The 24,882-nt window shown below is 43.3% G+C and overlaps 1 protein-coding gene across 4 annotated transcripts in view; it reads left to right on the top strand.

Annotated features, from left to right (window-relative positions):
* LOC104634811 (vascular endothelial growth factor receptor kdr-like) overlaps positions 1-24,882 on the top strand; it is a 135,157-nt gene that overhangs the window by 74,569 nt on the left and 35,706 nt on the right. For all 4 annotated transcript variants that reach the window (XM_075763721.1, XM_075763718.1, XM_075763717.1 and 1 more), the window contains exons 11-17: positions 1,967-2,072; positions 10,777-10,885; positions 17,861-18,154; positions 20,308-20,454; positions 22,153-22,278; positions 22,390-22,496; positions 23,739-23,874. In XM_075763721.1, coding sequence (XP_075619836.1) covers positions 1,967-2,072; positions 10,777-10,885; positions 17,861-18,154; positions 20,308-20,454; positions 22,153-22,278; positions 22,390-22,496; positions 23,739-23,874 — 1,025 coding nt within the window. The remainder of the gene's footprint in view (positions 1-1,966; positions 2,073-10,776; positions 10,886-17,860; positions 18,155-20,307; positions 20,455-22,152; positions 22,279-22,389; positions 22,497-23,738; positions 23,875-24,882) is intronic.

The raw sequence follows: 24,882 nt of genomic DNA, 5'->3' as shown, positions 1-24,882 counted from the left end.
GGCAGCATCTGCGTTGCAGAAGCTGGAAAAGGTAGCCAAGCCTTCGCACCTTGCTGAGGGCCCTTCTTTGCTAAAGTCTGGAGGCAGCCTGAGGTGTGAAGACACAGAAGCAAGTCACTGGGTCAAAACTGTCAGAGAGGAATAAGGCAAGTTAAAACACAAGATGCCTTTCGAGATTCACCTTATACAAGTAGACATTTTCTTTGCTCCTGCTGTTTTATGAGTGATCTATAGAGAGAGGTCTTGGCTGGGGTCTGAATGCTTCCCCTGGTAGCCCCAGGGGACATACAGGACCTATGTATAACAATTCTGACCACATTTCAACTATTCCCTGCAATGAGAGGGCTGAAGTCAGTTTTTCCATCCATAAACAATAAAGGCAGGTCTAGGAGGCAAGACAGAAAATTGCTGGATGGTTCCTTATTTTCTCAGTATTTCAATGCTTTTCTAAATGCTGTGAATGGCAAGTCATGAGACAGGGGAAAATCACAGAGAAGCTCCTTTCCCAGGTTCTCTGCTGCAGCAGTTGCACTGATGTTGGGTGATTGAGTCTCAGGTTGGGTCTAAAAAGGGACCTTGTGGAGGGACACAAGGGAAGTAGCCCGTTACCTTGTTTAGGTGGCTACACGGCTCCTGCAGGAATAAAACGGCAGAGATTTGTAGGCTTAGGTAGGGCTGTTGGCATCGCAGGTCAGCAGAAGGCACACAAGCTGCTGCTTTGGAGGTGTTCAACGAGAGCATAATGGAAACACCATAAGGAAACAGGTTATGCATTCTGTAGCCACAGAGATGACCTGAAATCTTTTCCAGACCTTTCTGTCTAGGGAGAGAGAATTGGTCATGACTACCAAATTAAGCCAGATTCCAACCAGTGACCTGGTGGCAAAAGACCTCGTATAACCCTTGTTCCAGCTCTCTGACTCTCTGATCTTATCAATTTAAATACAATTGCAGAGTGGTGTCTACCTCTTCTGGCCTCCGGGGCAGCCTTATCTTTTCCCAGCAGAAGCTGTAGGAGGATTCCTGTGGGAAATGACACAGACCCCATTTCCTCCTGTTGTCTCACTTCCTCTCTCTCTCTCTTTCTCTCCCCCCTCCTCACTAGCACACTTTGAATCCCAAAACACTATCATTGTTCCTTAGAGCCGTGATGTGATTTGCTTCCTTTGAGTTTTTTCCCTTCATCCTCAAGAAAGAATTGTGCCTTGCAGGAAGTCACTCAAGACATCTTCTAATTAGGCTCTTCTGAGAGCTAGAAACCCTCCCTTGACCCAGGGTGTTACCCATGCATCTTGTGCAGATTTGGCAAAGGCACGGCTGATTTATGGATTAGTTTTCTGCAGCATCGGCCCTTGGTCATCACATATAGAAGTCCATTTTCATCTTGCCTCCTACAATCCTAATCTGCTGTGGTGGGCTCAGAGGCCGCTGGGACCGGCCATGGGAAGTGCGGTGCCTCTGCTGAGGCAGGGGAGGCCGTAAGGACACTTTCCTGTTGTGCATAGACAAACACCCTCAGCAACATTCCCCTCCCCGCAGTTTTGAATGACTGGCATTTTGAATTTTGAAATGCACTGCAAGTGCTAAAAGAACACTTACAAAGGCACAGCTGCATTGAGTTGGGAGCGTAACTCATATTAGCCACATTAAACTCACATGATTTAATTAGTTGTCCAGTATTTTCTATTTTCAATCTTCAGAAAGTTTGAGGGATTTCCTTGCTGGTCATATTCTGATCTTTGTCTACCTTTGTCCAGGTGCTTTGTAAACAATTTTGAAATGTTGCAATGAAGGAATATAGTAGTTTCACGCAGAGGTAGCAATCTCCAGCAGCAATAGCTTTCAGGAGTTTTTAAGACCTACAACTATTGCCTAAGAATGACATTTTCTGTCTTTTATAATGCCTCCCTGGGTTATCTGCAGTGAGTCGCGTTCTTGAACACCACCTTTGCTTTTCTACCTCCAGATGCAACCCCGACGGGCAAAAAATTGTGGTTCAGGAGAACATGTTTATAGGCAACAAGATCAGAAGCATTGAAAACATAACCATGAAGCATGGGGATAAAAGAAAGGTATGTGTCTGATGAAAATCTGAGCAATGATGTCATGGAATAGCAGTGGGCTTTACGGAGGGGACGCTGTGCTCACATGGAGCTCTCTCCCAGCAGTTCCCAAGCTGCTGCGGGTTGTTAGCATGCTTTAAATTCCACAGCCCTGGGATCATTTTCAGATCTCTGCTGTTTATAAATGCCGGGATTCTGGCAATGATGTCACATACCCTGTTTAAAACTCTCCAAAGACTTTTGGGTCAGAAACCTCTCTGTCTCCCTCAGTCTTGAGAAAGTGTAAGAGTGGTTCAGTGTAAGAGGGGTCCTGTGAAGCGCACACAACTGATAAGGACTCTGAGTTCATTAAAATGCTTAGCACTTAGAGAGCACTGCCCAACCTTGCCTACTCTCCCAGTAGCAGGAGTAAAACAGTTGTGTAATTTAAGAGGCCTACGGTGGCCAGAGAGAGCTGGCCTGATTTTCAGAGTGTGTAAGTGCCTGCAGTACCTGCCTGTTTCGATGGGAGTTGTCAACCTTTCTTTACCCATTTGCGTTGCCAACCATGTAACTGAGCCAATGAAGGTGGGAAGACCTCCTTCCTTCTCCACTTCCCTGCCTGCTTCCCCTTCCAAGCAGCACCAGGAGCACACTTCCTGCAGGAACCGCAAAGATCCCAGCCATGAATTATCTGGTAAATGCCTCCTGGGTACCTGTGGTGATACTGAGTGATACTGTTTACACCGCGTCCATGCTAATCCTTGAGAAATTGCTGCAGCTGTTCTGCTCTAGGTTCACAGACTCCTGGCGATGCCGAGGAGATGCTGTGGTCTGGCTCCGCCAGTTGTTTTACCCCTGTTGGACTTACAGAGGTTTGTGGCTTTAGGAGTGGTTTGGCAGCTATAGGTTTTGAGGTGGATGCTCCAGATAATTTAGTGCCTAATCCTGCAAGGTGCTGAACGTTGCAGTTTGTATCCTGGTATACCTTTAAGCATATGATAATTCTTGGGCTACTCCCATGCTTAAAGTTAAGCGCAAAGCTAAAGTGCTCTTCTGGATTGGGTCCAGACTAAATCAGCATCTGGCAGGATCAGTGCCTTAGCCATCTGCTCTTTCTCATGGAGACTTTCCAGCTCTAAACATAATCTAAAACAGAGCTCTGAAAACATGGAGGTTGGGCTGGGAAGGAGAAATTCGGTGTTCATTTTTCATTCCTGAGTTTTCCCCTTGCTGGAAGATATTTATAAATTGGATTTATTTAGATGGCATAGCGCCCCTTAAGCTCTGGTTTTATGTATTCTCTAAGAATTTTTGATCTTAGGTAAAAGCAACTACCTACAAAGTGCTAATTACTTGTAAAAATGGAGGTTGGTGACATGTACCTACAAACTTTCTTCCTTTTCTAAGGCTTTCTGGTTGCTACAGGGACTGACAAGAGTTTTGCGGCTTTCATGGCTACTGTTTCTCTCCGTATATACAGTCTGTCTAAATATATGATCTGGTGTCCAAGAGTTTAGTTTGTATCTCATGATCAGTCTTAAAGTTATGTTAGTCCCCATATAAAAGTGAAAGGTTTCACGATTGCTGACTCAAATACTATCTGTCGGTTGCTGAATTGTCCCACATGCCAGGATAGTGAGACACTTCAAAACAGAAAATTAGAAACATTTTTCTTTGTTTTATGCATATGTACGACACTCCCATTTCTTCTTCTACCAACTTTGCTGAGGCAGATATGCAACTGGGTGAAATTTTAGTCTGCTAGTAGGCTTAGGATGGGATTTGGCGGCAGTCTGTGAATGAGGTGTTTTAGGAGTGCCGCAGAGCTCCTGGATCCAGTGGGGTACCCCAAACACATCCGCAGTCTCACACCTTGAGTACCACCAACAGCCCCGAGGCCGCTCCTCGCTCCGCCCTACACACCCATCTCTGCTTTTTCTATAGACTCCAGGCATCCTGAACTCTTCATTTTTTCAGACATGTTCAAAAGCTAAGCCTACTTAAGCTTTTACATATTTCATTATTAAAGTTTCATTAAAATACTTCTTTACAAGTTATGTAAGTTTACAATTTATAGTATATTCATTCTTTTCATCTCCTGCTGATCCACTGGTTGAAAACACATTCGGAGGTGTTTCCTAGAAATTTTTATGTCCTGATTAAGATTTATTCAAATTAATAAAACTAGATTTTATGAATCTCAGGTTTCAGCACTTTGTCTCCCTGCTTACATTAGCAGACAATTCCTCTCCTTCCTCCTTTCTGAAGTCCAAGGCTATCTGTGTTAAGTGGAGTCTTTAGATAATAGGATATAATTCAAAAAAGACACTGATGAAAACTCATAGCCTTCAGACTTTTCCTTGTATTTTATCCGTCGTTATTCCCACCAGAAATGGAATAGACAGGAAACAGCCCAATCCATCCCCACCACGTCCTAGCAAGTAATTCATCTGCATCGACTAGCCAGATGAAATAATAAAGACGTTGGAGTCTGACTGAGCGTGGCTTTTATTGCCTGTGTTACGAAGCTGGGATTAGCTGAGATTGGTTATTTTTCCTGTGTGATGTGAGCCTGTCCAATGATAGCTGGAGTCGGAGAGCAGAAGGTGGAATTTACCCAGTCTCTAAGATTTCTCAGCATCCCTAGCGTTCACCTTCCAAGAGCTGTAGCAATACATGCTGGTTCAGCAACAGATGCAAAAATGCGTTAACTTTTTAGCACTGCTAAGAACATGGGAACAAGCCCCCAGAAATCACCAGATCCCGAATCTTGCTCACGAGCTAGCCTGCAGGGCAGCAAGCAAGGACTTTTCCAGCAGACCACTGATGCCTGACGTGATCTTTGAACACATCAAGATCTTTAGACATCTGTTTGACAAAAGCGGCATGGAAAATTGAGGTCTCTTGTCATCTTTGTCATAATGATTATTCTGTTACTATTCCACAGATAGAGAAGTGAATTTCTCCCCCCTCCTGTCTTCAAAAGGCTGAGTCTCATTCCTAAAGAAAAGCATGTGGTTATCGTTAACCTTACGATGTACTTCACTGAAGTTTTGGTCAAATAGTGGTTGAGGCAATTGCATCATGTTAGTTTAATTTTCGCAGCGGTTTTGAGTCAATATTGAACTTTTCACTTTGTGATTTAACCTGCTGTGCAGCTGCCTCTGAAGACTGCTTTTTAACACCAGGTGAAACACCCAGGATTGCATGAATTGCCTGAATTTCCTCTTCAAGTTGCAAGGAGCTAGGTTATTTTATTTTCTGTTAGTAAACTGAACGTACTGGTCTGAGCTTAGGAGAACAGGACACAGGAGAAAAGAATAGCAAGGGCCACACTTAATTCAGTCCTCATTGGAGGTTTCTTTTCACCTCTTCTCTCCCTTTCACGTACATCTGGGAGAGTGGCCTGGCCACGTGGATGTTTCTGCAATGAAACCCGTACATCTCTTTTGCTGGTGAAAATTCATAACCACTGAAGAAAATTGATGTCAAAATGCCAGGTTTAGACCTCCTGAAGGAACAAAACGACTACATTAGAGTAGTGGGATGCATTTGGTGCAAAGTATGCGAGCAACTCAGTCGGGCTGTTTAAATGTGTCACCCTGTGTGGGTGCCCGTTTCAGCGAGCTCCCACAAGCCTTGTCACGTCAGTCGCTGGCAGGGGAAGGTGAACAGTCACACGGCTGGGTTTTTGAACAAAGCATCTGCTCTCTAGCCCAGACATTTCAGGCACTGCCCAAGCACAGGAGCACAAGGACTACTACAGTGTCCTTGGCAGGTCTTCTTGAGAGGGCCTGGCTGGCAGCAGGGACGTAAGAAATGGCCCTCTCTCTTCCTTGCCATCTTAAATTCATTATCTGCAATCTCTGGGTGCAAGGAAGAAGTATGGGGGTGGTAATTGCTCATGACAAGCCAGCACCTACCCACCTGCCCTAGGGCCAGAGAGCGATCAGTCCATCCATACTAGAAATGCATACCGGTTCCTCCAGAGGCACTCAAACCTCTGTTTTTCCCCAGTTTCCTGCCCTGTCCAGCACCTTTCCTGATTCTATGATTCTACCATCAGCTCTGCCAGACTCTGTGAGGAAGGCAATGATTGTTCTCTGTTTACAGGGAGAGAAACACCCACTGTCAGAGATGAGAGCAAACCCTAGAAGTTCTCCGTCAACTCACAGACTTCTCTGATCACTTGTCCTCAATCCATCCTTTAGTGTGTTTTGAATGAATGAACGAAGATCATGGATCGAAATTGTCAGGCTATAAAAATAAGTGTTATTCTGTGCCATTCAAGTAGATGGATTGGGAGCTAGCTGAATATTTTCTTTGTGGGGTCTCTGGTGAAGTTCCTATAATTTCATATCTCCCTAGCCACCTCCACCCCAGCTCTGCCAGAGTTAGACAGCTGAGAAGTTTTCCACCCACTTTTTCTACTCCTCATCCTCACCCACATATAGCTAACGAAGTGAAAGAGAGAGGAATTGTTAACTAAAGCCGTTGGAGGGAAGGATTAGACGAAGGAAAGAGAAAGCAAGGAATAACAAGATATATTGATTCATGCTGGCTCCAGCTTAAAAAAAGATCTTGCTGCTCCGTCCTTACTACAAGATGTCTTAAAACACTCATGGTATATGGCTGTGGAATGTTATTTGGCTGCTTGTTTTTATCAGTTCAGGAACATTACAGTGCAAGACATATGGACTTTATTGAAGTATTCCATTATGAGTTTTCCCAGCAGCAATGTCTATTTACTTGTCACAGTTGTTCTTCAGAGATCAGTCATTTTATTTCTTTTCTTACTGAGTTTTAAACTTCATTTATTCTTTGATAGTAATTATTTATTAGCTAATAAGCCCTTCTTTGGGCTTGCAGTATTGGGTGGCCTTTAGGTTAAGTAATAGGAAATGGAGCCCTTTACTTCCAAATTCGACACAGGCAATCAGAACGGGTCGGAAGGATGTTTGGCGTTTGGTATGCAGGGAACTCACAGGATCTCAGCCCGGCTCCCACTAGGAAGATGTCTAGACATTACATGCCAATAACTTGTTATTAATTACCATCGGTTCCAGTGCAGTCTGCACAGAAGCTAAGGACTGAACAGCCACACGGTTTGTGCTGGAGTACATTGTCACTTAGTCCGAACTGCTCTTGACTAGGACATCAAGTGGAAGGTAAACTAAAAAGTACAAACTCCCAGGCTGTAAATAGTTCATTAATAGTAATTTCACTGAAGAGATACAATGTTTCAAGGCAATTGCAGATTTCACATCAGCATCATTATTTAGGCTTAGCAGAAAGTCCTGTGCTCTGTGTGGGAGCAGAGTTTTCTGAGTAGAAAGCGTGAGAAACCGCTTTGGTGTGAGCCCTGCTTTGAGTAAGGGCTCGGGCAGGAGACCACCAGCGGTCCCGTGCAGGTCAGGTCTTTCTGTGATTTCATGAGTCCAGATGTGGAAAATGCCAAACTTTTCTATCCTGGCTCTGATTCCAGGAATGGAAAATACTTTGCCAGGTGCACGGACTAAGCACACAAAGTAGATTATCCCCTCAGAATTTTTTCCACTCTATATAAAGGTCCCCAAATGCTGGGACTGTGCCACTCCGCCGAGAGAGAAGTCTGCTAACAGTTTTCATTTAGGAATTGGAAAAGATTCCTATGTTTGGTTGCTTGAGTTCAAACCAATTTCTCATTCAACTCCTTTTTGCAGACATGAAATGGCTGCACTGAAAGTATAGGGATGGCATTTGGAAGAACAAAATCCTTATCCCCACCTGCCACTATGACCAAGCACAGACAAATTTGAAAATTTCAAATTTGTTCAACTTGAGTTGCCTACAGTAACAAGTGATGAACAACTGCCAAAACATCATGGTGAACACGACAGGGTTTAACATCTGAGTTAACAGGGGTTACTTTCACTGGGATCTCCTTGATTGATTTCAATGGGATATCCTTCATCTACAGATACTTCAAAAAGCAGATACTGCTGCTGGCTTCCTAAATGTTTATTTCAGGTTCCTTTTGGTAAAAGACAAAACTATGTGGTCTTACAGAGGGAAGGAGGATTTGGATGCCCTTCGGTATAGCATGTATGTGTTCCACAGCATCACTCTGTTGAGGACTGAACCAGGATTAAGTTAGTTTGGCAACTGAGAACTTTATTTAAGATGCTGGAAAGATAATTGGAGTCCCAATCTCAGGGCTTTACCCAGGAGCACACAGCTAGAGTGAAAAGCTGATGCATAATCATTTCAAGGGATTCATCTTATTACAAGAAAATCACTCAAAATCCTTCATTTCTGGCTCTAAAATCACGTATATTTCTCTGCTGGATGCTGCGGGTTTGAAAGCCCCATTTTGGAGGACCTTGGGAGGTGCTAGCTCTAAGACAAGACAGTAAAGTGCGTTATCTCTTGTGCTCAGGTGTGTAGCAAACTGGTTTCCAAGTGCATAACAGCGATTTTGAGCATACAAACAAGAAAATTACATTCTCTCTTTTCCTCAGTAAATTTTTCCCAAGAATTTGTCCCCAGATTGTTTCCCACCATCATTTTAACATCTTTTTCACCTTCACATCTAGACACAATTGAGATTAGCTAGGATGAGGTCTCAGTATAGCTATTTGCTCTTTTTTTTTTCACCACTACCATGTCAGACTTTTCTTGAGTTATGTAGTTAGAGACATTAGGATCTGTGTGTGTTCATGAGCCTATGTGTGCATTTATCTCTGGGCCACCAAACGCAGCTTCAGGCATTGAGGCAGTTTTTAGAGGAGTCACAGTGTCACCCCTAACACTTTGGACATATTCCAAAACGGATAATTACATTCCCCTTTACAATTTTAACTGGCTCTACAGTATTATCCTCAACTTCCCATCTAGAGCTGTCACTTAGCAAGACTAATAGCTGTTAAATAGCTGTCCAAATTTATCCCCTTCTGTCCTCAGCACGTACATTTATATTGGCTTTTTCTATTCCTAAATATAAAATTTGACGATCCAGTAATCATGAGAAGAAAGCTCTTGGTCCCGATTCAGCCGTAATTCAAAAGGCAGTGTCTACTGCTCGAAGTCAGGGGTGGAGGTCTGAACATGTGCTTGGTAATAACCTGTGGCATTAGGCCCACTGCTATGGGAATAGAAGAAGGAGGAGGCGCAGACTGCTTCTCTAGGTGATTTTATATCCAAGTCAGAGCTATTTTCCCATCATAAATAAATCAGAGCTGCACAGCTCTTTCTTTGGTGGACACCAGAGGGAGCTGGGTTTACTGGTCTCCTGTTTTCACCCCTAAATTTGGTTTGTCCCTATTCTGTGTTAATTTCTGTTTGGTGCCCATGAAAAGTACATACTTTTCCACTCACCCATTATTCTGCTGAAAACGCTCCCCATTAGAATGTAAAATGCACGTGGGATCAAAACCTTTGAAACTCATTTCCCTACAGGATTTAAAGTGCCAAAGCTCAGAAAATCTTAAATAACTCTCTGAAAATGCATCCCGCATAGCTATAGACACATTCATGGTGCAGCCTTATGAAGAGTAAAGGAATGTCTTGTGTGAGTTTAGTTTAGGATATTAAAAAGAAAGTCCAGAGATGCTTTTGTGCACTTCAAAGTGCTCTCTGGAGATAAGGACAAAGGGCCAGAGGGTGTTACAAGTTTTGATTCTCAAAGTCCTTTAGAGAGGATGGGAAAGAAAGTGCTATTTCTTCCAAATGTGAGGGCTCAGGGTTCCTCAGGTGAATGGCTGCAGGGGAAGCAAAGTAATCTTGCAAGAACATCTCTGCCTTGGTGGGTTAGACCCTGCTTTCTTGCTAGCAGCCCAAAGGAAGTACTGGAAATAATTAAAGCCATGACCTGTGGATGAGCTTGTGACGCTGTATCGTGACAGGGACAGGGGTCCCATATGGCTGGCTCCGCGTTAAGAATGCCCTGTACAGAAGCAGGGGCTTAGGATGTTTAATGAACGCAAGTTCTTAAGGATGTGTTTCAGTTCAGCCCCATGAGTAACTGAAGTTTGTTTTCTGTGTGGTGAAGCTCAGGACAACTGTTCCTTCCTTCTTCTCAATCCTCCCTTTCTTTCTGCATTTGCCAAGTGTCTTAGCAAAGGCAGCTTCTCCAGAGCTTCCTTACCGCACAAGTTCTGGTAAGGCTCTGAGGAAGGGTTATGGAATCAAGGGGCTTTCAAGCACAATTTATAAGAGTGAACTGGGGCCACATCCCTCCCTGCCTTCTCTGGGGTTATAGCAAAGCAAAGCAAAATCCTGCAATATTCTTTGTACCACATCCATACAAATGACCTGCTTCCCACGCAAATGTGGGTGTCCTGTTACCCACGGAAACCATAACTGAAAAGCAGAAAAGAAAACAGGTCAATGTGGGGCTTCATCTCCAGTGTCTTAGAAGAGTCTTCCAGGTCCTTCACTTTAGCTTTTGGCTGATGCTGTCACACAAAGACCGTGGCAGTGTGTCAAAGGGAAACCCTGTTTTTCATGGAGGAGACAGGAAGAAAAGAAGAGGAAGGTTTAGGAATGAGGAGGGAAGAGAATTAACTGGGCTGAGGTGATGTGAGATAAGAGACCAAAAACCTAACAGAAGCACTTGTCTGTGAGCTTCATTCATTACAGAAACTCCTTTGTTAACTGCTTTTCTACCATAAAACATATACTTACCCAACTGCCTCTCTACTCAGCCTACACTATACTCAAAGCCTTTACCTTTTCCCTCTTTGCTTGGCAGATTGTAAGCACACTAACTATGGAAAACAGCAGCGCATCAGGAATCTATTACTGCGTGGCTTCAAACAAGATCGGTGAAGAAGAGAGGAGCATTGAGTTCTACGTCTCAGGTAAACAACACAAGAGACACTACACAAAAACTAGATGCTGGTGATCTGATTTACATTAAAGTTTTATACGGCTGGTGAGAGCTCGACAAAACTTCTGGGAATCCCTGCATGTTTTGTTTTCAGAGCACTCCCAATCACACAGTCCCAGGCTCTTCACCACAGGCTGGGTCCTGTGTCAGTGCACAGCAGAGTTTGACATGTCCAGCATCAGACCTGATGCCGATTTTGCCTTTTTAAAGCTGCAGATGCAGGCCCTGAGTCTAACTGCCTGTCTTAAAGCAACACTCATGACATTTGAGCATTGTCCTCATGAAACCTCCAGCAAAAGCTAAGTCTTTTGTAGTCTTCCAAGGGCCTGAAGCCTCTCCCTGACTCAGGAGAACGGTTGGTCTCCAATTAAGTCAGCAGACATAGTAAAGGTGAGCAAGGCCAATATTCAGACCTAAGCCAGGGCTGCTATCACTGGGAGTTGTTGTGACATTGGATCCCTGCCTGAGCAATTAGCCTTTCCAGTGCCCTTTAAGGAGGGAGGAGATGGACATGCTATTTCTCCAAAGAACACAAATCCAAACAAATATCTGCTTAACCTTTCAACACAGAAATTCTTTAGTAGTGAGATCAAGACCTACATAATGCTTTCAGGAGAGATGGAAGTTTAAAAAAAGAGAAGAGTCCAGGGACAGCCTTGTTCAAGTGCTTAACCAGAACAAATGGAATCATTTCTGTGCTCAGTTTCTGGATGAGTAGGTGCTGGCTGGTAGAATTTGCATCAAAATAACAATTTTTAGAACAAAGAGTGCAGAAGTGTCCTGGAAGGTAAATGTCTCACTACTTGGTTTCTTCCCCGTGAAGTGAGTTCTGAGGGCGAAGCTCGCGCGTGGCAGTGCTCTGTACTCCTCTGCCTCTCTTGCATCCTGTGTTGTTTGACTCCATTGCTCTGAAGTAATTCAGCACATTTCAAGTTGGTCTAACAAAACAAGAGCTCACTAGACATTGTTACCATTCTTATAACGCAGAAGCACTAATACGAAAAATGCCATCCAAGGATAACAAAGCTGGTGCCATAGGGGGGAAAGATTTCACCCCCATTTACAGCTTCTTTGTACTACCCCAGTGCCTTGTGGATACAGAAGAGGGTTTAAGCCTCCGAAAGGTATTTTCCAAAGCCCTAACTCTTACTTAGGAAAAAGCCCTTCATGGTGCACTTTTGGGAGATACAGCTCAGACATAAGAGGTCCTCAAGATGTCCAAGGCAGGCTGAAGACCAGCTATTAATTTTACACTTCACCACTTCCAAGTGTTGAGTCTTCACGTGGGTTTGTTTCTGCTCTGAATTCTGCCAGCTATTATGTTTGGATGGGTTACTCAAAGCCGTACGTTCCCAAGCTTTTCACAGCACTCTGTAATACGTGGTGACTAAAACCAATGCTGCAGCAACTAAATAAGCAACTAGCATAAGGTCAGGTTCAAAGGGTTAGATCAATCCATGCACCTTTCACAACAATGTTTTATTTTAATAATAAAATTATGTAGGGGTTTTTTCCTCCACAGTGAGCTGATACTTCAATTTTTTTATTTTAAGATTAATCGAGCACTGTTTTGAAACACAAATGTTTTAATCATGCAATTTTAATTATGAAGGAAATGAATCACTGGACAAAATTACTGACAGTGGTTAGAGTGGAAATGTTTGCACCAAAACAGACCAGGAGGTGAACAGGGCTTGGCAAGACAGATATATTCCTGCCTGTGAAGAAAAGACTGTGAGTCTGTGCCATCCCGAGGAAGAGGCAGATGTTGAACGAGCATGACTGACTTTTTTAAGTGCTGTGTTTAAAAATAGTGGTGTTTATGGATTAGAAAGAAATGAAATCTTTCTAAATGCAGCCATCCTGATCCTAAAGTAGGTCATGTTGCAGTAATAAATAGCAGCAGAGTGACCTGCTGCTGGGTTTCTTTATATGATGGTCCTCTGCTGAGTAATGCATACTACTCCAACAAGTGGCCAAGCTGCTCTAAGAGCTGCTGCTGAAGGTCTGCCTCATGGATGAGAAAAAAAAAAAGCAGCACTGTCTTCTGAGTGCACTCCGGGGAGGCTAAGCAACTGTCAGGTTACTCACACCAGGAGTTGCTTCTAGTCTCAGTGTTGGAGGGACATTCAGGGACAGTTTGTGAGGTACTAAACAGAAGAAGTCCAAAAGCGTTAACGCTCTCAGCACTTTACAATTGTTAGGCTGATTAATTTTATGTAGATTGAGATAAAGGCTGAATTAGAGTCTGAGAGCACACAGGCAATGTGTGGGCCTTTAGGACAACATCTAGCAAATGTTCGTTGCACTTGCAAGTGCTCTGTTCTCTGCAAAACAGCTGCTAATTGTGGGACTCCACAATTAATTCAGCAATTTGTTGATTTTAAAGACCTGATCTCCCATTATCTCCTACCAACAAACAAGCTGGTGGATCCAGAGCTGCTTTCAAATATTTTGGCTGAATTGAGCTTAATTAACTTCTCCCTGGTAGGAAATCTGAAGATGATACAAAGGCTAAACTCTCTCCTTGCCTCAAAAACCTGTTCCACTAGGACAGGGCTGAAATCTTTTGTCAGGACGTGGCAGAGTGTTACAGGGAAACTTCATCAGGTGTTGTCTGGGCCATACCTGCTTTCTGGGGACAGGCATGCTTTCGTCACCACCACAGTCATTTCAGAAAAATGTATTTATCCCAATGGAATAATGTCAACAGCCATTTTGTTCTTCCACTGCAGAGCCCCCACAAAAACTCCCATGGACACTAGAAATAGCACTGGTATCTATTTTTAAATCATTTCTTTGCCAGCAGAATTCATTTCAGTGAAGGGTCAACAGGGTTTGGAGATCACACTGAAACCAAACCATATAAGGGGTCCAACATGATGAGAAATCTTATCATTCAGTGTTAGCCCTGAAGCCTCTCCGAGCTCTTTCTGCAGATGTCCTGACCGTCTGTGTCCCACCGAAGCTCTCCTAAAGCTGTTTGTGGCAGCAGAAACTCCCACAGCAATGCAGTAGCAGTGTTATCCATCATGCCCTAGCCTAACGCTTATTCCAGTATTATTTTTTTTGTGTAAATCCTTTTTACTGCTTCTTGCGGAAACAAAACCTGTCTCCTGCCTATCTTGCCTACCACGGTTTTGACACCAGTGTTCCCATTTAAGTCCAGTGAGTATTTTGTGATGGGCAGAGGCAATGTGGGTGAGCCATCAGCCCTCAGAACTGCCTCATGTCATCGCTCACCACCGGTTACGCACCCAAGGACACTCAAGGCAGCCTGCAGCCTTCCTAGTGCAGGGAGAAGCTGACCTGATGTCTCCTCGAGGTATTCTCTGCCATGAACAAGTATTATTTCCCTTCTATTCTCTGGTCTGCACCTTGGAAAGGGCAACTGTATATTACTGGAGGTCTACAGTAAATCAAATTCTAGCCTTTGTATGATTGTACTACATACAACAAAATGGGATCCCACCCATATGAGACCTCTGAATGTTCTTGGAATATAAATAAATTATGATAAGAATAACAAATAATAACAAAAGCCCTTTTCCAAGGGCTATCTGATTGCAAAAACAACTCAGAAAAATGGAGTTAAAGATTTCTACCAGAAAGAAAATATTATATTTCAAACATGAGATAAAAATCTGCTATCAGATACTAGAACAATGTATGAACTGGGCTATTCTGCAACTGCTTGCCACTCTCAATTTGCTTATTCTTGACATGTTTACAGGATTTATGAAAAGCTCTGTGCTGTTTCAGATGGTAGGGCTCACCCTTTCTTTTTCTCACTCTCCCTACATGCATATGCCTGCTGGCAAACTCCCCCCCCCCGCCGACAGGCACAGGGATGGAATTTAGAAAGAGCAGAAGTTTTGAATTACACAGATTATTGTGCAAAGCACAGGAAATTAAAACCAATTAATTCCTTGTAAATACAAATGGAGCCAGACTTTCTTTTGATTTAGGCTGACTTTTTACCTTCCCCCAATGGCTTATTTTCCTATTTTGTCATGGAATCCCGCACAGTCGAGAGTGAAATTCGCGGCTACTACACTGTAATACAATACGAAAGACAAATGTTTGGTGACTGCTGATAAAAGAGAAAAGGCCCCATGGTGCATTCTTTTAGCCAACTTATTAGGAGTCTTATAAAACACTGTATCTGTTCAGAGAGAGGAAGTTAATCGCTGCTCAGGTTCAAGATTGTGCAAGCAAAGTAGTCTAAGAGATGAACTGACTTATAATGTGCTCTCAAAGCTGCGGTTACTCCCCAGATAGTCCAGGTAGGAGGAAAAAAGAGAGAGGAGAGCAAGAGAGACTTTTTTCCCCTCTCTTTTCCCTTCCACTGTAATGAAAATCAATGAATATTCTATTGGAGCTGAAAAAGCGTCTTGAAAGGCTAACAAGATGGAAGAGAATAGCACAGGCTCCAGCTAAAAATATTCAAAATGCTAAATAAAAAATGTCAGTAGAAGAAATGATAAGAAAAACAAACCAGCTCTCCACTCCTGGAATGTTAAGTTGGTAGAAAAAACTCTGCACTGGTGAAGTCTAGCAGCAAGGTGAAACTATTGAGCATCCTTCACAATTTAGGGCTTGGAAATTAGCCATCAAATTAATTGGGAATTTGCACCAAAATGCCAGAGATCTCTGGGGGCTCCAGTCCGTGCTGCCACTGCCGTACACGAGCCAGTGCCTTGTCCCAAGAGATGCAATGGGTGGGCCTTCTCCCACAGCCATTCAGGGAAACTCACCCTGCAAAACAAACGGGGCTGCAAGTTGTAAGAAGAAATTTTCCTGAAGAAAAGCCTTCCTGAGAGGCAGAAGCTGCCTCTCTAACCACTTAAGGCCAAGGTTTAGTTTGTGCTGCAGGTTAGCAGGGGTGCAGTGTGGTTTACCTCATCACTTTACCTGCAATCCCTTTATACTTTCACTGAGACCCAGAATTTAGGATCAGGATAATTCAGGGTGAAGGGATCTCAGGAGGTCTCTCAGACCACTGAGCTTACTAAAGAACTGAGTCTAACCAAAGCCCCATTTACCTTAGTACTATAACTCTTGCTGGAGCAAATAGCAGATGCTTAGAAGAGAAACTAAGGAAAAGCACGTTAAGAGGGCACTTTTTGGGTTTGACAGATTCAGGAGAGATGCTGAGATGCTGCTCATGCGCCACGCCAGTGTTTTCACTGGACCTTAATTCTTCCTGTTTAGAGAAGTTCTGCTGGCCTCAGACTTTTCCCCTTTTTTAATAAGCATCATCTTGACGCGTTGGAACCACAGGACATCAGATGTGAAGAATGGACGTATTACACAAGTCAATTTGAGTGTACAGCTAGTGCTAAGCAAGAAAGAGAGCAATTGAGCCTAACAAAACACTGCATAAAGTAAACTGAAATTTCACGAAAAGGAAAGAAAAGCAAAATAACAATTTCCACAGCTGTGGCCTGAGGGGTCTCTTCTCTTTTTGGATCTTTTGTAAAACATTTCTGGTGACAGTCTTTAAAAAGCATGAAGCAAAGCTTATTCCTTCTATTCCAGATGACTTGTGAAGAAGAGAGACTTTTAATCATATCTGAAAGCTCCTTCAGGGCCCTGTATTTTATATAATATATAGTTTATTATAAGGCAGATTGGTTATTTCAACAGCCTCGCTATTTATGCTCAACTATAGCTGCGGCAGAACTTTTTGCAAGAGTTTGCAGTGCGAGTCCCTGGCCAAATTCCAGCTCCCATGTGGAATTTGTCAGATTGCAAGTGCAGTCCATACTTGCTCCCCTTTAATTTCTGTCCTTCTCAAAGTACCATCCATTTCATCCTAGCTTGAGAAAGCATCTTACTAACAGCTCGGTACTGAAGCAACAATCCATCAGATTTATTGCAAGCACTGTTCATGTTCAGAAGGTAATCCAGAGCAAGTCCTCCCAAAGTGTCCCATCCGCGTACTACGTCTGGTAAAATTTATAAGGGATTCCTCGTAACTCTCAGCTGCTTGAAAATCCTGACCTAACAGACAGCAGAATAATTCCAGGTCACTGTGGTTATCAATGCACTTGCATTGAAGTCTGCTGGGTGGATAGATCACTGAACTAACGGAATAAAAAGGGAAAAGAATATGTTTCAGACACAATTTAATTGTCGGTCTCTGGCGGCTAATGCAGTAATTGGAATGTGTCTGTAGGCCAGACGCTGGCATTCTACTCAGAAACATTTCTTCTTGTCTTCAAATGGATTAATTTCACCACTTCAGGAAAATTGATTTATTTTTTTTTCTGGAGTGAAAAATTACTAAAAATATAGCAAGAAACAGCTTACTCTTTTGTGGATAGATTGGACTCATGCCTCAAAGTATTTCTCTGCTAAATATAAAGGCCTCAAGGACTTATACATCATTAGATCAGTTAATCCATTTGGTGATCAAGAAATATCCACCAAGGCACATGTGATGAAAATAAATATTGGCATAGTTGAAATAAGAAAGAGTTGGGAAGATTGTTCAGAGGTGAAGAAAGAGTGTGTTACTTCTGAGAAATGGGAATAGGTGTCTCTATTCTTACGCAATTACACTTCCAAGCACTGCTTACAGATAGAAAGAGAAAAGCTCATGAACACATTTGTCTACCCGGATAAAAATCTCTCCTGATTAAACTCTCTTAGTCCATTTACTACTTCTATTTATAAACTTGCAGTTCATTACTCGAAAATGTAATGATTAGAATACTGAGGGCCAGACTACCACAGGTCAGCCCTGGGACGCGAGAGGTACAATCACTTACCTAATCCCCAAGCACCAGGTGCCTGTTTGCACATGCAAATGCACGTCTCATTAAAATTGGCTCATTCCATTATGGCTGATCTTTGAAATTTGATCATCAAGTTGCAACCAGGCAGCCAAAGATGATCTCAGTTGTGCCTTAATTGTAAACATGCTTTCTCTTCCTCCTAGATGTGCCGTTTGGCTTGCAAACAGACCCGCAAGTCACAACCATTGTGGGGAACGACGTCCAGTTGACCTGCCGGGCCTCCAAGTACATCTACAGTCACCTGGCCTGGTATTACCCCTCCTCAGAGGTGGCTCTCAGTGATTCAGTCATCAAGAAAACTGACAATTATTCCATTTCTTTGACGCTGGTCATTCCTAATGTCACGAAGGAACAGAGCGGCCTCTACAAGTGCAGAGCCCAGAACCAGCACAACAGCACCGACACGCTAGAACAGCACACTCAGCTCCTCGTCAGAGGTAGGTCCTGCCAACGGAACACGGCAGCGGGACGTGCTATCGTTCTGCTGATGGAGCAGAAATGCTGTGCATCTGCTGCTCCCTTTAAGCCTTTCAAAGCAGAAGGTGCCCAGCATTTCTTAGGGACTGTCCTATTATAGACTTTGTGCTCTGGTTTTGGGGGGGTTCACATTACTGTATGCAGATTGACACCTAGCCACACATGTTACTCATCCAGCCCCTGCTGCTTTTGTATAAAATATTTGCCTTACACATAAAGGTGATTTCAGCTGCATTTTATCTTCCTAACTTCATGCTGGGTGCAGATATAGTGTTGACTGAGGAGAAAAGGCATCACCACCATGTTACTAACAGCACAACTCTACCATTTGGGACTGTCACCCCAGATCTATATGACTTTGGTAGGAGACTCCACCCACTTACAGCTGCCAGGATGATACAGATACCTAAATAGATTTGGACCCAGCAGACGTAATCACAAATGTCACTGGTCAAGTGTATAATCAAGTGCCATGTACCGGTTATTCTGGGTAAGTGGGATGCACTTCGTTGTAATAACAGTATTTTCTTACTTATACTCAACCCCCCAAGTCTTGTCTTTTCATAAAAATAGTACCAGTACAGATCCTGAAGCCTGGTTTCCTTGGCTAAGTGAATATAAAGGGCAGGACACTTCTTCTGGTAGAAACTCACTGAAAATTAGTGAAGTTTCTTATACTTCATAGTGAAGAGAGTGAGTGATCAGCTCTAAGCCCTCTCAGAAGAAAAAGTACTGCTGGAATGGGTGAATTTATTAGCTATCTTCCAACGGTGAAGAAAAACCCAAAGCACAGAAATGGAGTAGAACTGAAAGGAACAGCAGCAAGGCAGGGTGCAGAAGACAGAGTCCTTCAGAAGCCAAATTAGACAGTGATTTTCCAATTGGCTTCTCCGCTTACATTACTGGCTAACGAGACACTGAAGGGACAGCTATGCTGCCATAAGCACTTGTCACTTAGGTAAAAACCAGGCCGTGTGGTGCTGGCTTCATCCTTGTTTAAGTGAAGGAGCACATTTCCCATGCAGCCTCCTACCCCGTGCAGCCACCACCACTCCCAGAGTCCGCTGCCGCTCCATGTAGGCACACACACAAGAAGAAAATGCTCACCCACGCCACAGCTGCGGCTAGCACGGCTCTGCTACCTGAGTGGGAGGCGATTTATTTTAAGAAGTGGCATGAGCACCTGCCTCTTCCTGAAGTGCGGAGGAAGGGAAAGAATCTCACCCTGGTATTACAGAGTGCTGGTGGTTTGGCTTGTCCCCACAGCCGGCACCGGAGCCACCTGTCAGCATCATCTGACATGGAGACACTGGGCTTTCTCTGCATTCGGCATTCAGGCAATTCACTTTTCTCTCCCTTGGCAGATATTTTTATTCATTTAGTCAAATTTCCACCTACACAGACACCTACACACAATGGCTATGGGAAAAACACAGCTAAACTGGGAATACATCCATGGGAGAACTGGAACCTTGATCACATTCTTCTGAGAAATGCTGGGGTCTGTTATTTGTCTGGCACATGTCAGAGGCAATTCTTCTGGAGAACACACGCGGAAATGCCCCTCTTCCCAGCGCTCCTTCCCCGATAGAAACAAGGTCTTTTAAATGTACTAACACCCATCAGCTACTGTCCGTATTGCAGGTTTTATGTCTTTTTATGCTGTGCTTGTGACTTTATTCATTGCTTTCCTGTACCTTTTCTAAATGAACATAAAGTGAGGGTTAACATGCTTTGTAGTAAGTAGATAGCTGCACTCTTGATGGAGGACACAAAATCCTTAGAACTGTTTCCTCTTTGCCTCCTTCTTTCTTTTTTTGCATTCACTCTCCATTTGCTCTACCCACTCGCTGTCCTCTGTTTTCTTCAGAAGATGAGAACCTCAAGGAGGTTCGAGCTGAAGCCAAATCTAAGCTTAGTCAGTTTGAAAATAAACCAAAGGAACTCACCCACTCCTCCCATAATCTTTTGGGGGATTTTTGCTACCACTCATCACCCAAATCTTTGCCACTTCCAGCCCAGAGAGGCCATGCAGGTGGCAAAAGAAGATGGCAGAGCTGTGGGAGGTTCCTTCTGAAACCTTACTGTGTGCTGTTTTCCTTTGTGACCGTAGCAAAAGCAGCACCATATGTGATACAAAACCTCACGGATCTGGAGGTTAACATCAGCGGCAAGATCATTCTGGAGTGCAAAGTCAGTGGAACGCCAGAACCTCAGATTACGTGGAGGAAGAATGGCTACCCCATTGCAGCAGCATCAGGTGAGTGTACTTGCTTCCCGAGCGTGCTGTGCTATTGTACGTAACACAGGATAATGGTACTCGCTGATTCGCCCCAAACATAGGACCTACAACTCCGTGGCTACTGCAAGCATGGCCGAGTCAGGATGGTATACGGAACCTCAGGAAATGCACACACAAATCCAAATATATCGGACCACTGCAGTAGTTTCCAGCTCGGACTTTGAGGTCAAAGCTGCCATCCAGTTGCAACCCAATGCCAGCTTATCCAGCTTGCCTTCTGCACGTGGCAGTGTCTGTGTCTGCAGAGTCAGCCAGATAGTCTGCATACATTAGTATGGCATTAGTAAATCAGGGAGTACAGTCTGCTGCTGTTCGGTCTGCTTGTGCAAGACAACAGTTTGTTACAAACCCGAGACAGAGTGTACCTGCTCATCAGGTGGGTCTGAAAACACAAGCCTGACCCGTCAGATATCCTTGGGGTCTGATCGGAATATACGGCAGCAAATTGTGGGCAGTCACCGAACAGTCGGGTCCAGGGCACGCCATGGCATATGACACCTCTTTTCTTTGTCTCCCACAACATAGAAATGAGAACGTGCTCCCAGCCCCACGGGTACAGAGCAGTACAGGTGCAGTGCTACCGTGGGCAGGGAGCGTGGGCTCCCTTACCTGGGCCTGGAATTCCTTCCCAGCTCTCTGTCCCAACATCTCCTATAAATCATGGAGAATCCCATGTCAGTAGCTGGTCTTGTGACTTTAATTTTGCATCTTGGACTAGGTAGGAAATCTAGGATCATCCATAATTCAGATCAGACTGTTCTGAGAGAAACTCTTTATAGCTACTGAAATTTTATAAATAATTCTAGAGGGACAAGCATGTAACTCATCCAACCAATGGAAACATAAATAAAATATTTGGAAAAAACACCTCAGGGTAAATATTTCAGCACAGTGCATGGAAAGTCATGTGCAGTACTCATGTTAACAACAACAGGACTCACAGGCAGAACACCCAGAAACTCAAAATGTCCTTCCCTTTTGGATTCAAAGCCTGACCTGTTTCTTTATTTCTGCCCCAAACATATCCTTAGTGAAACAGATGAGCTCTCAGTTTTGTGCCACATATTAAGGAAAAAATAAATGTGGAAATTTAATCGGGAAAATTACATGTAGAAAAGCCTCACATGGATCGTATCTAGGCAATCTCCCTCTTTCTACTCCACCTCTAGCCCATGGCTGCCTGTGAATCCACGATTGCTCAACACAGTGATTTTCCCAGGGATGTGCATAACCTGATTTCCATGTTCCACATGTTAGAACTCCCAATACTTCCCACAGCCTCCAAGACATCAGCTTTCTCCAATAATTTCACTGAATTCCCTTTTTTCCCTAGTGTACCTTATTGCTATCAGAAAACCTATCTACCCATAACTTCCGTAGACATTTTCTCAGGCTCTGTCTGCTCATAATAAATTAAGAGCCACATTTGCTGTTGGTTAAATGATCCCCAAGCAATTTACACAGGTATTGAGGAGGAAAAAAAAGTCAGGGAAAGGTTGTTGCCAGACTACAATGAGGAGCATAGTATTAAAATGCCTCCTAACAGCAGCATGTACTGGGTCTGCACGGACAGGAGCTGACTTCCAGTTGTCTCCTAAAAGCATTTGTAGGCAGGTAGGTTATTGTGATAATACTAACTGAAATCCCTTACAACAGGAATTTCCATGGAAAATAATACCCTGGTCATTGAGCGAGTGAAAAAGGATGATGAAGGGCTCTATGAATGCAAGGCGTCCAATGACATGGGCCAAGACAGCACATCGGCCTTCATTAAAATACAAGGTGAGTTCCAAGCTAAGGCGAAACGCATATATTGTGTTGGACTGATGGGAACTATTGTTCAGTCATGGACTTTGGCTACATTTAAAATTTGGTTGTACATTTAACCTGCAGGTTCTGAGGAGAAATCCAACATTGAAGTTATCATTTTGGTCTGCACTGGTTTAGCCGCTACCCTCTTCTGGCTTCTTCTGACCCTATTCATTCGGAAACTGAGAAAAGTAAGAGAGCTTCCATATCGCACAAAGGGTCTGGGACTGGGCCCAGTTTATGCGTAGAGTTGAGGGCCAAATGTTTGGGACAGATGGTAGAATAACTCTGCAAAACGTTCCTATAAAATTTCAGTCCAGGATTTCTGCTGATAGTCCTTTGACTTCTGAAAAGGTCACTTGCACTTGTGAGATTTCTACCCACTTCCATGGTACCATAATATCAGGCTCGTTCCTCTTTATGAATCAAACTGGCTTGCAAGATTAGGAAATTGAAAAAAAGTCCTAAATCCCCTAAAATGAGGGCTTGATTTCAGCACTTGTCCACTCAGATTTCTCTGAAACGTAGGTATTAGAGAGGGCCCTGTTTTAAGAAAGATTACAGGCTGTTTGCTCTAGAAACGAGCTCAAACCACACAGCTTATTTCATCTCCAAGTCTTGCTATCCTTTCATCTCGCTTTTGTGACTCAAAAAAGTAAAGTTTCAGTAAAGTTCCAAGGAATTTAGGTCTGTTTCTCCTAAAACAAACAGTAAACAGAAAGGAAACCGCAGCTCTCTGCTCTGAAGCTCACCAAACTACAGTTCCAGTGCTGATCCCTTATAGAGTAAAATTTCCCCTCCTATTGCAAATCCAGTGATTAAATTAATGTTTTCCTCCTTGACCTCAGTTTAACAGAGTTGTGGACAACAGTGAAATTTCCTATTACGTTTTACACCCATGCAAGTCTGCCCACAGGACCCACCAAATCACAATTTCTCACTGAGCAGCATTAGAAGTAGCAGTTTTCACCAGCTTTCAATTTTAAATTGTAATAAGCAATAGCCATGAAGTGGATAACTTTGGAGAATCAACCTGCAAAACAAAACACTATGAAAATGCCAAAATGCTCTGCAGTGTATCAGAAAACGCAACTCATGGAGTTCCCAAAGAAAAGCACTGATTTCCTTTAATAGATACAGGTAGAAGACAGTGATAGATTTTGTGTCCTCAGAGTGTTTACCAACATTAATCAATGACTCTTTGCAACACCCATGAGTGGCAGGCATACATAAATATTTATTTCCCAGATATTAAAAAAAAAAAAAGATAGGCAGGAAGCTGAAGCGATGCATTCATGGTTCAGAATAAATTTCAGAGCTAAGTCTGGAATTCAAGGAATTCCCCAGCCAGCACTCAGTCTTGCAGACGACAGTTCTCCCATTAGAATTGCAGGGTAAAGACTGTGAATAATTTCTCCACACCCTGTTTTTAGCCTGATGCCACAGATATTAAAACAGGATACCTGTCAATCATAATGGATCCAGAGGAAATGCCTCTTGACGAGCAGTGTGACCGTCTTCCCTATGACAGCAGTAAATGGGAGTTCCCAAGAGACAGACTGCGGCTGGGTGAGTGGTTTGGGTATTATTACTGTAAAGAATGATGATTTCTAACGCTCCTCAATTTCAGTGGATCTGTTGTATAACCCAAGAAGCAGCCTATCACTCACTGCCAGTGTACTACCATCCTCGGGGAGAATTGGCAGTGAGTCACAGAATTCAGGATCATCTTTAATGGGGGGTGAAATACGGGATTTGGTAAGAAAAACAGAGATGTTGTCTTTCTCAAGATAGCTACCACCTCGTTTTCTGTCTTGGAGAAGTGAAGCCAAACTCTTGACAGGGAAGAAAGGGACATCCAGGTTCTGTCCCTGCCAGAAGTATGGCTTCACACCCATAGAGGAAAAGGGAAAGAGAAGTCAATCTGAAAGGTGACAGTCTTTCAAGGAATTTTATTTTGAAGAAATCTATCAATTCATCAAATAATCAATTCCTCATCAGTCCTTTGAACTAGGCTTTGAGTTGTAAAGAGCTATCATGAAAAAATGAACCAAATTTCATTTGACAACTCAGCTCACTGGATGATGGAGCAAGAAAATGTAAAAAGCAGGTTGTGTTTGTATAGAGAACCAGTAACATCTGTGTGCAATGACGAGTGTAGGGAATATATCTGTATTTGTGTGTACTCTCGGTGCTTAAGCTGGAAAACATGGAAGGAGGAGGAAGACAGACAAAAATAGCAAAAAATTAGATGATGGTGGGACATAAGATCAAACTAACAGAACCAAAAAGCCAGACCATGACACCCAGTGTACTCTGCTGCATTGTGGGTCAGAGCCCTCAGAGCACACTAGGTAATACAGGCATGAAAATCTAAATGAAAGGGAAAATAAAGAAATATTATCATCTTAAATTGCATTTAGTATAGCTTTTAGGTAAAATAAATGTCAATAACTGCAGGATTAAAGGGTTCTGACTGTCTGAGTGCCTTAGCTGACTATCTCCATGACTGTGATTCATGAGAGATCAGGGTTCCACAATTCTATGTTTAACCCAAACTCTGACTTTCCTGGGCTT

The sequence above is a fragment of the Balearica regulorum genome, chromosome 11 (assembly GCF_011004875.1).
Source record: "Balearica regulorum gibbericeps isolate bBalReg1 chromosome 11, bBalReg1.pri, whole genome shotgun sequence".
NCBI lineage: Eukaryota > Metazoa > Chordata > Aves > Gruiformes > Gruidae > Balearica > Balearica regulorum.
The sequence above is the reverse complement of the archived record's forward strand: the minus strand, read 5'-3'. Positions and strand labels throughout refer to the sequence as shown.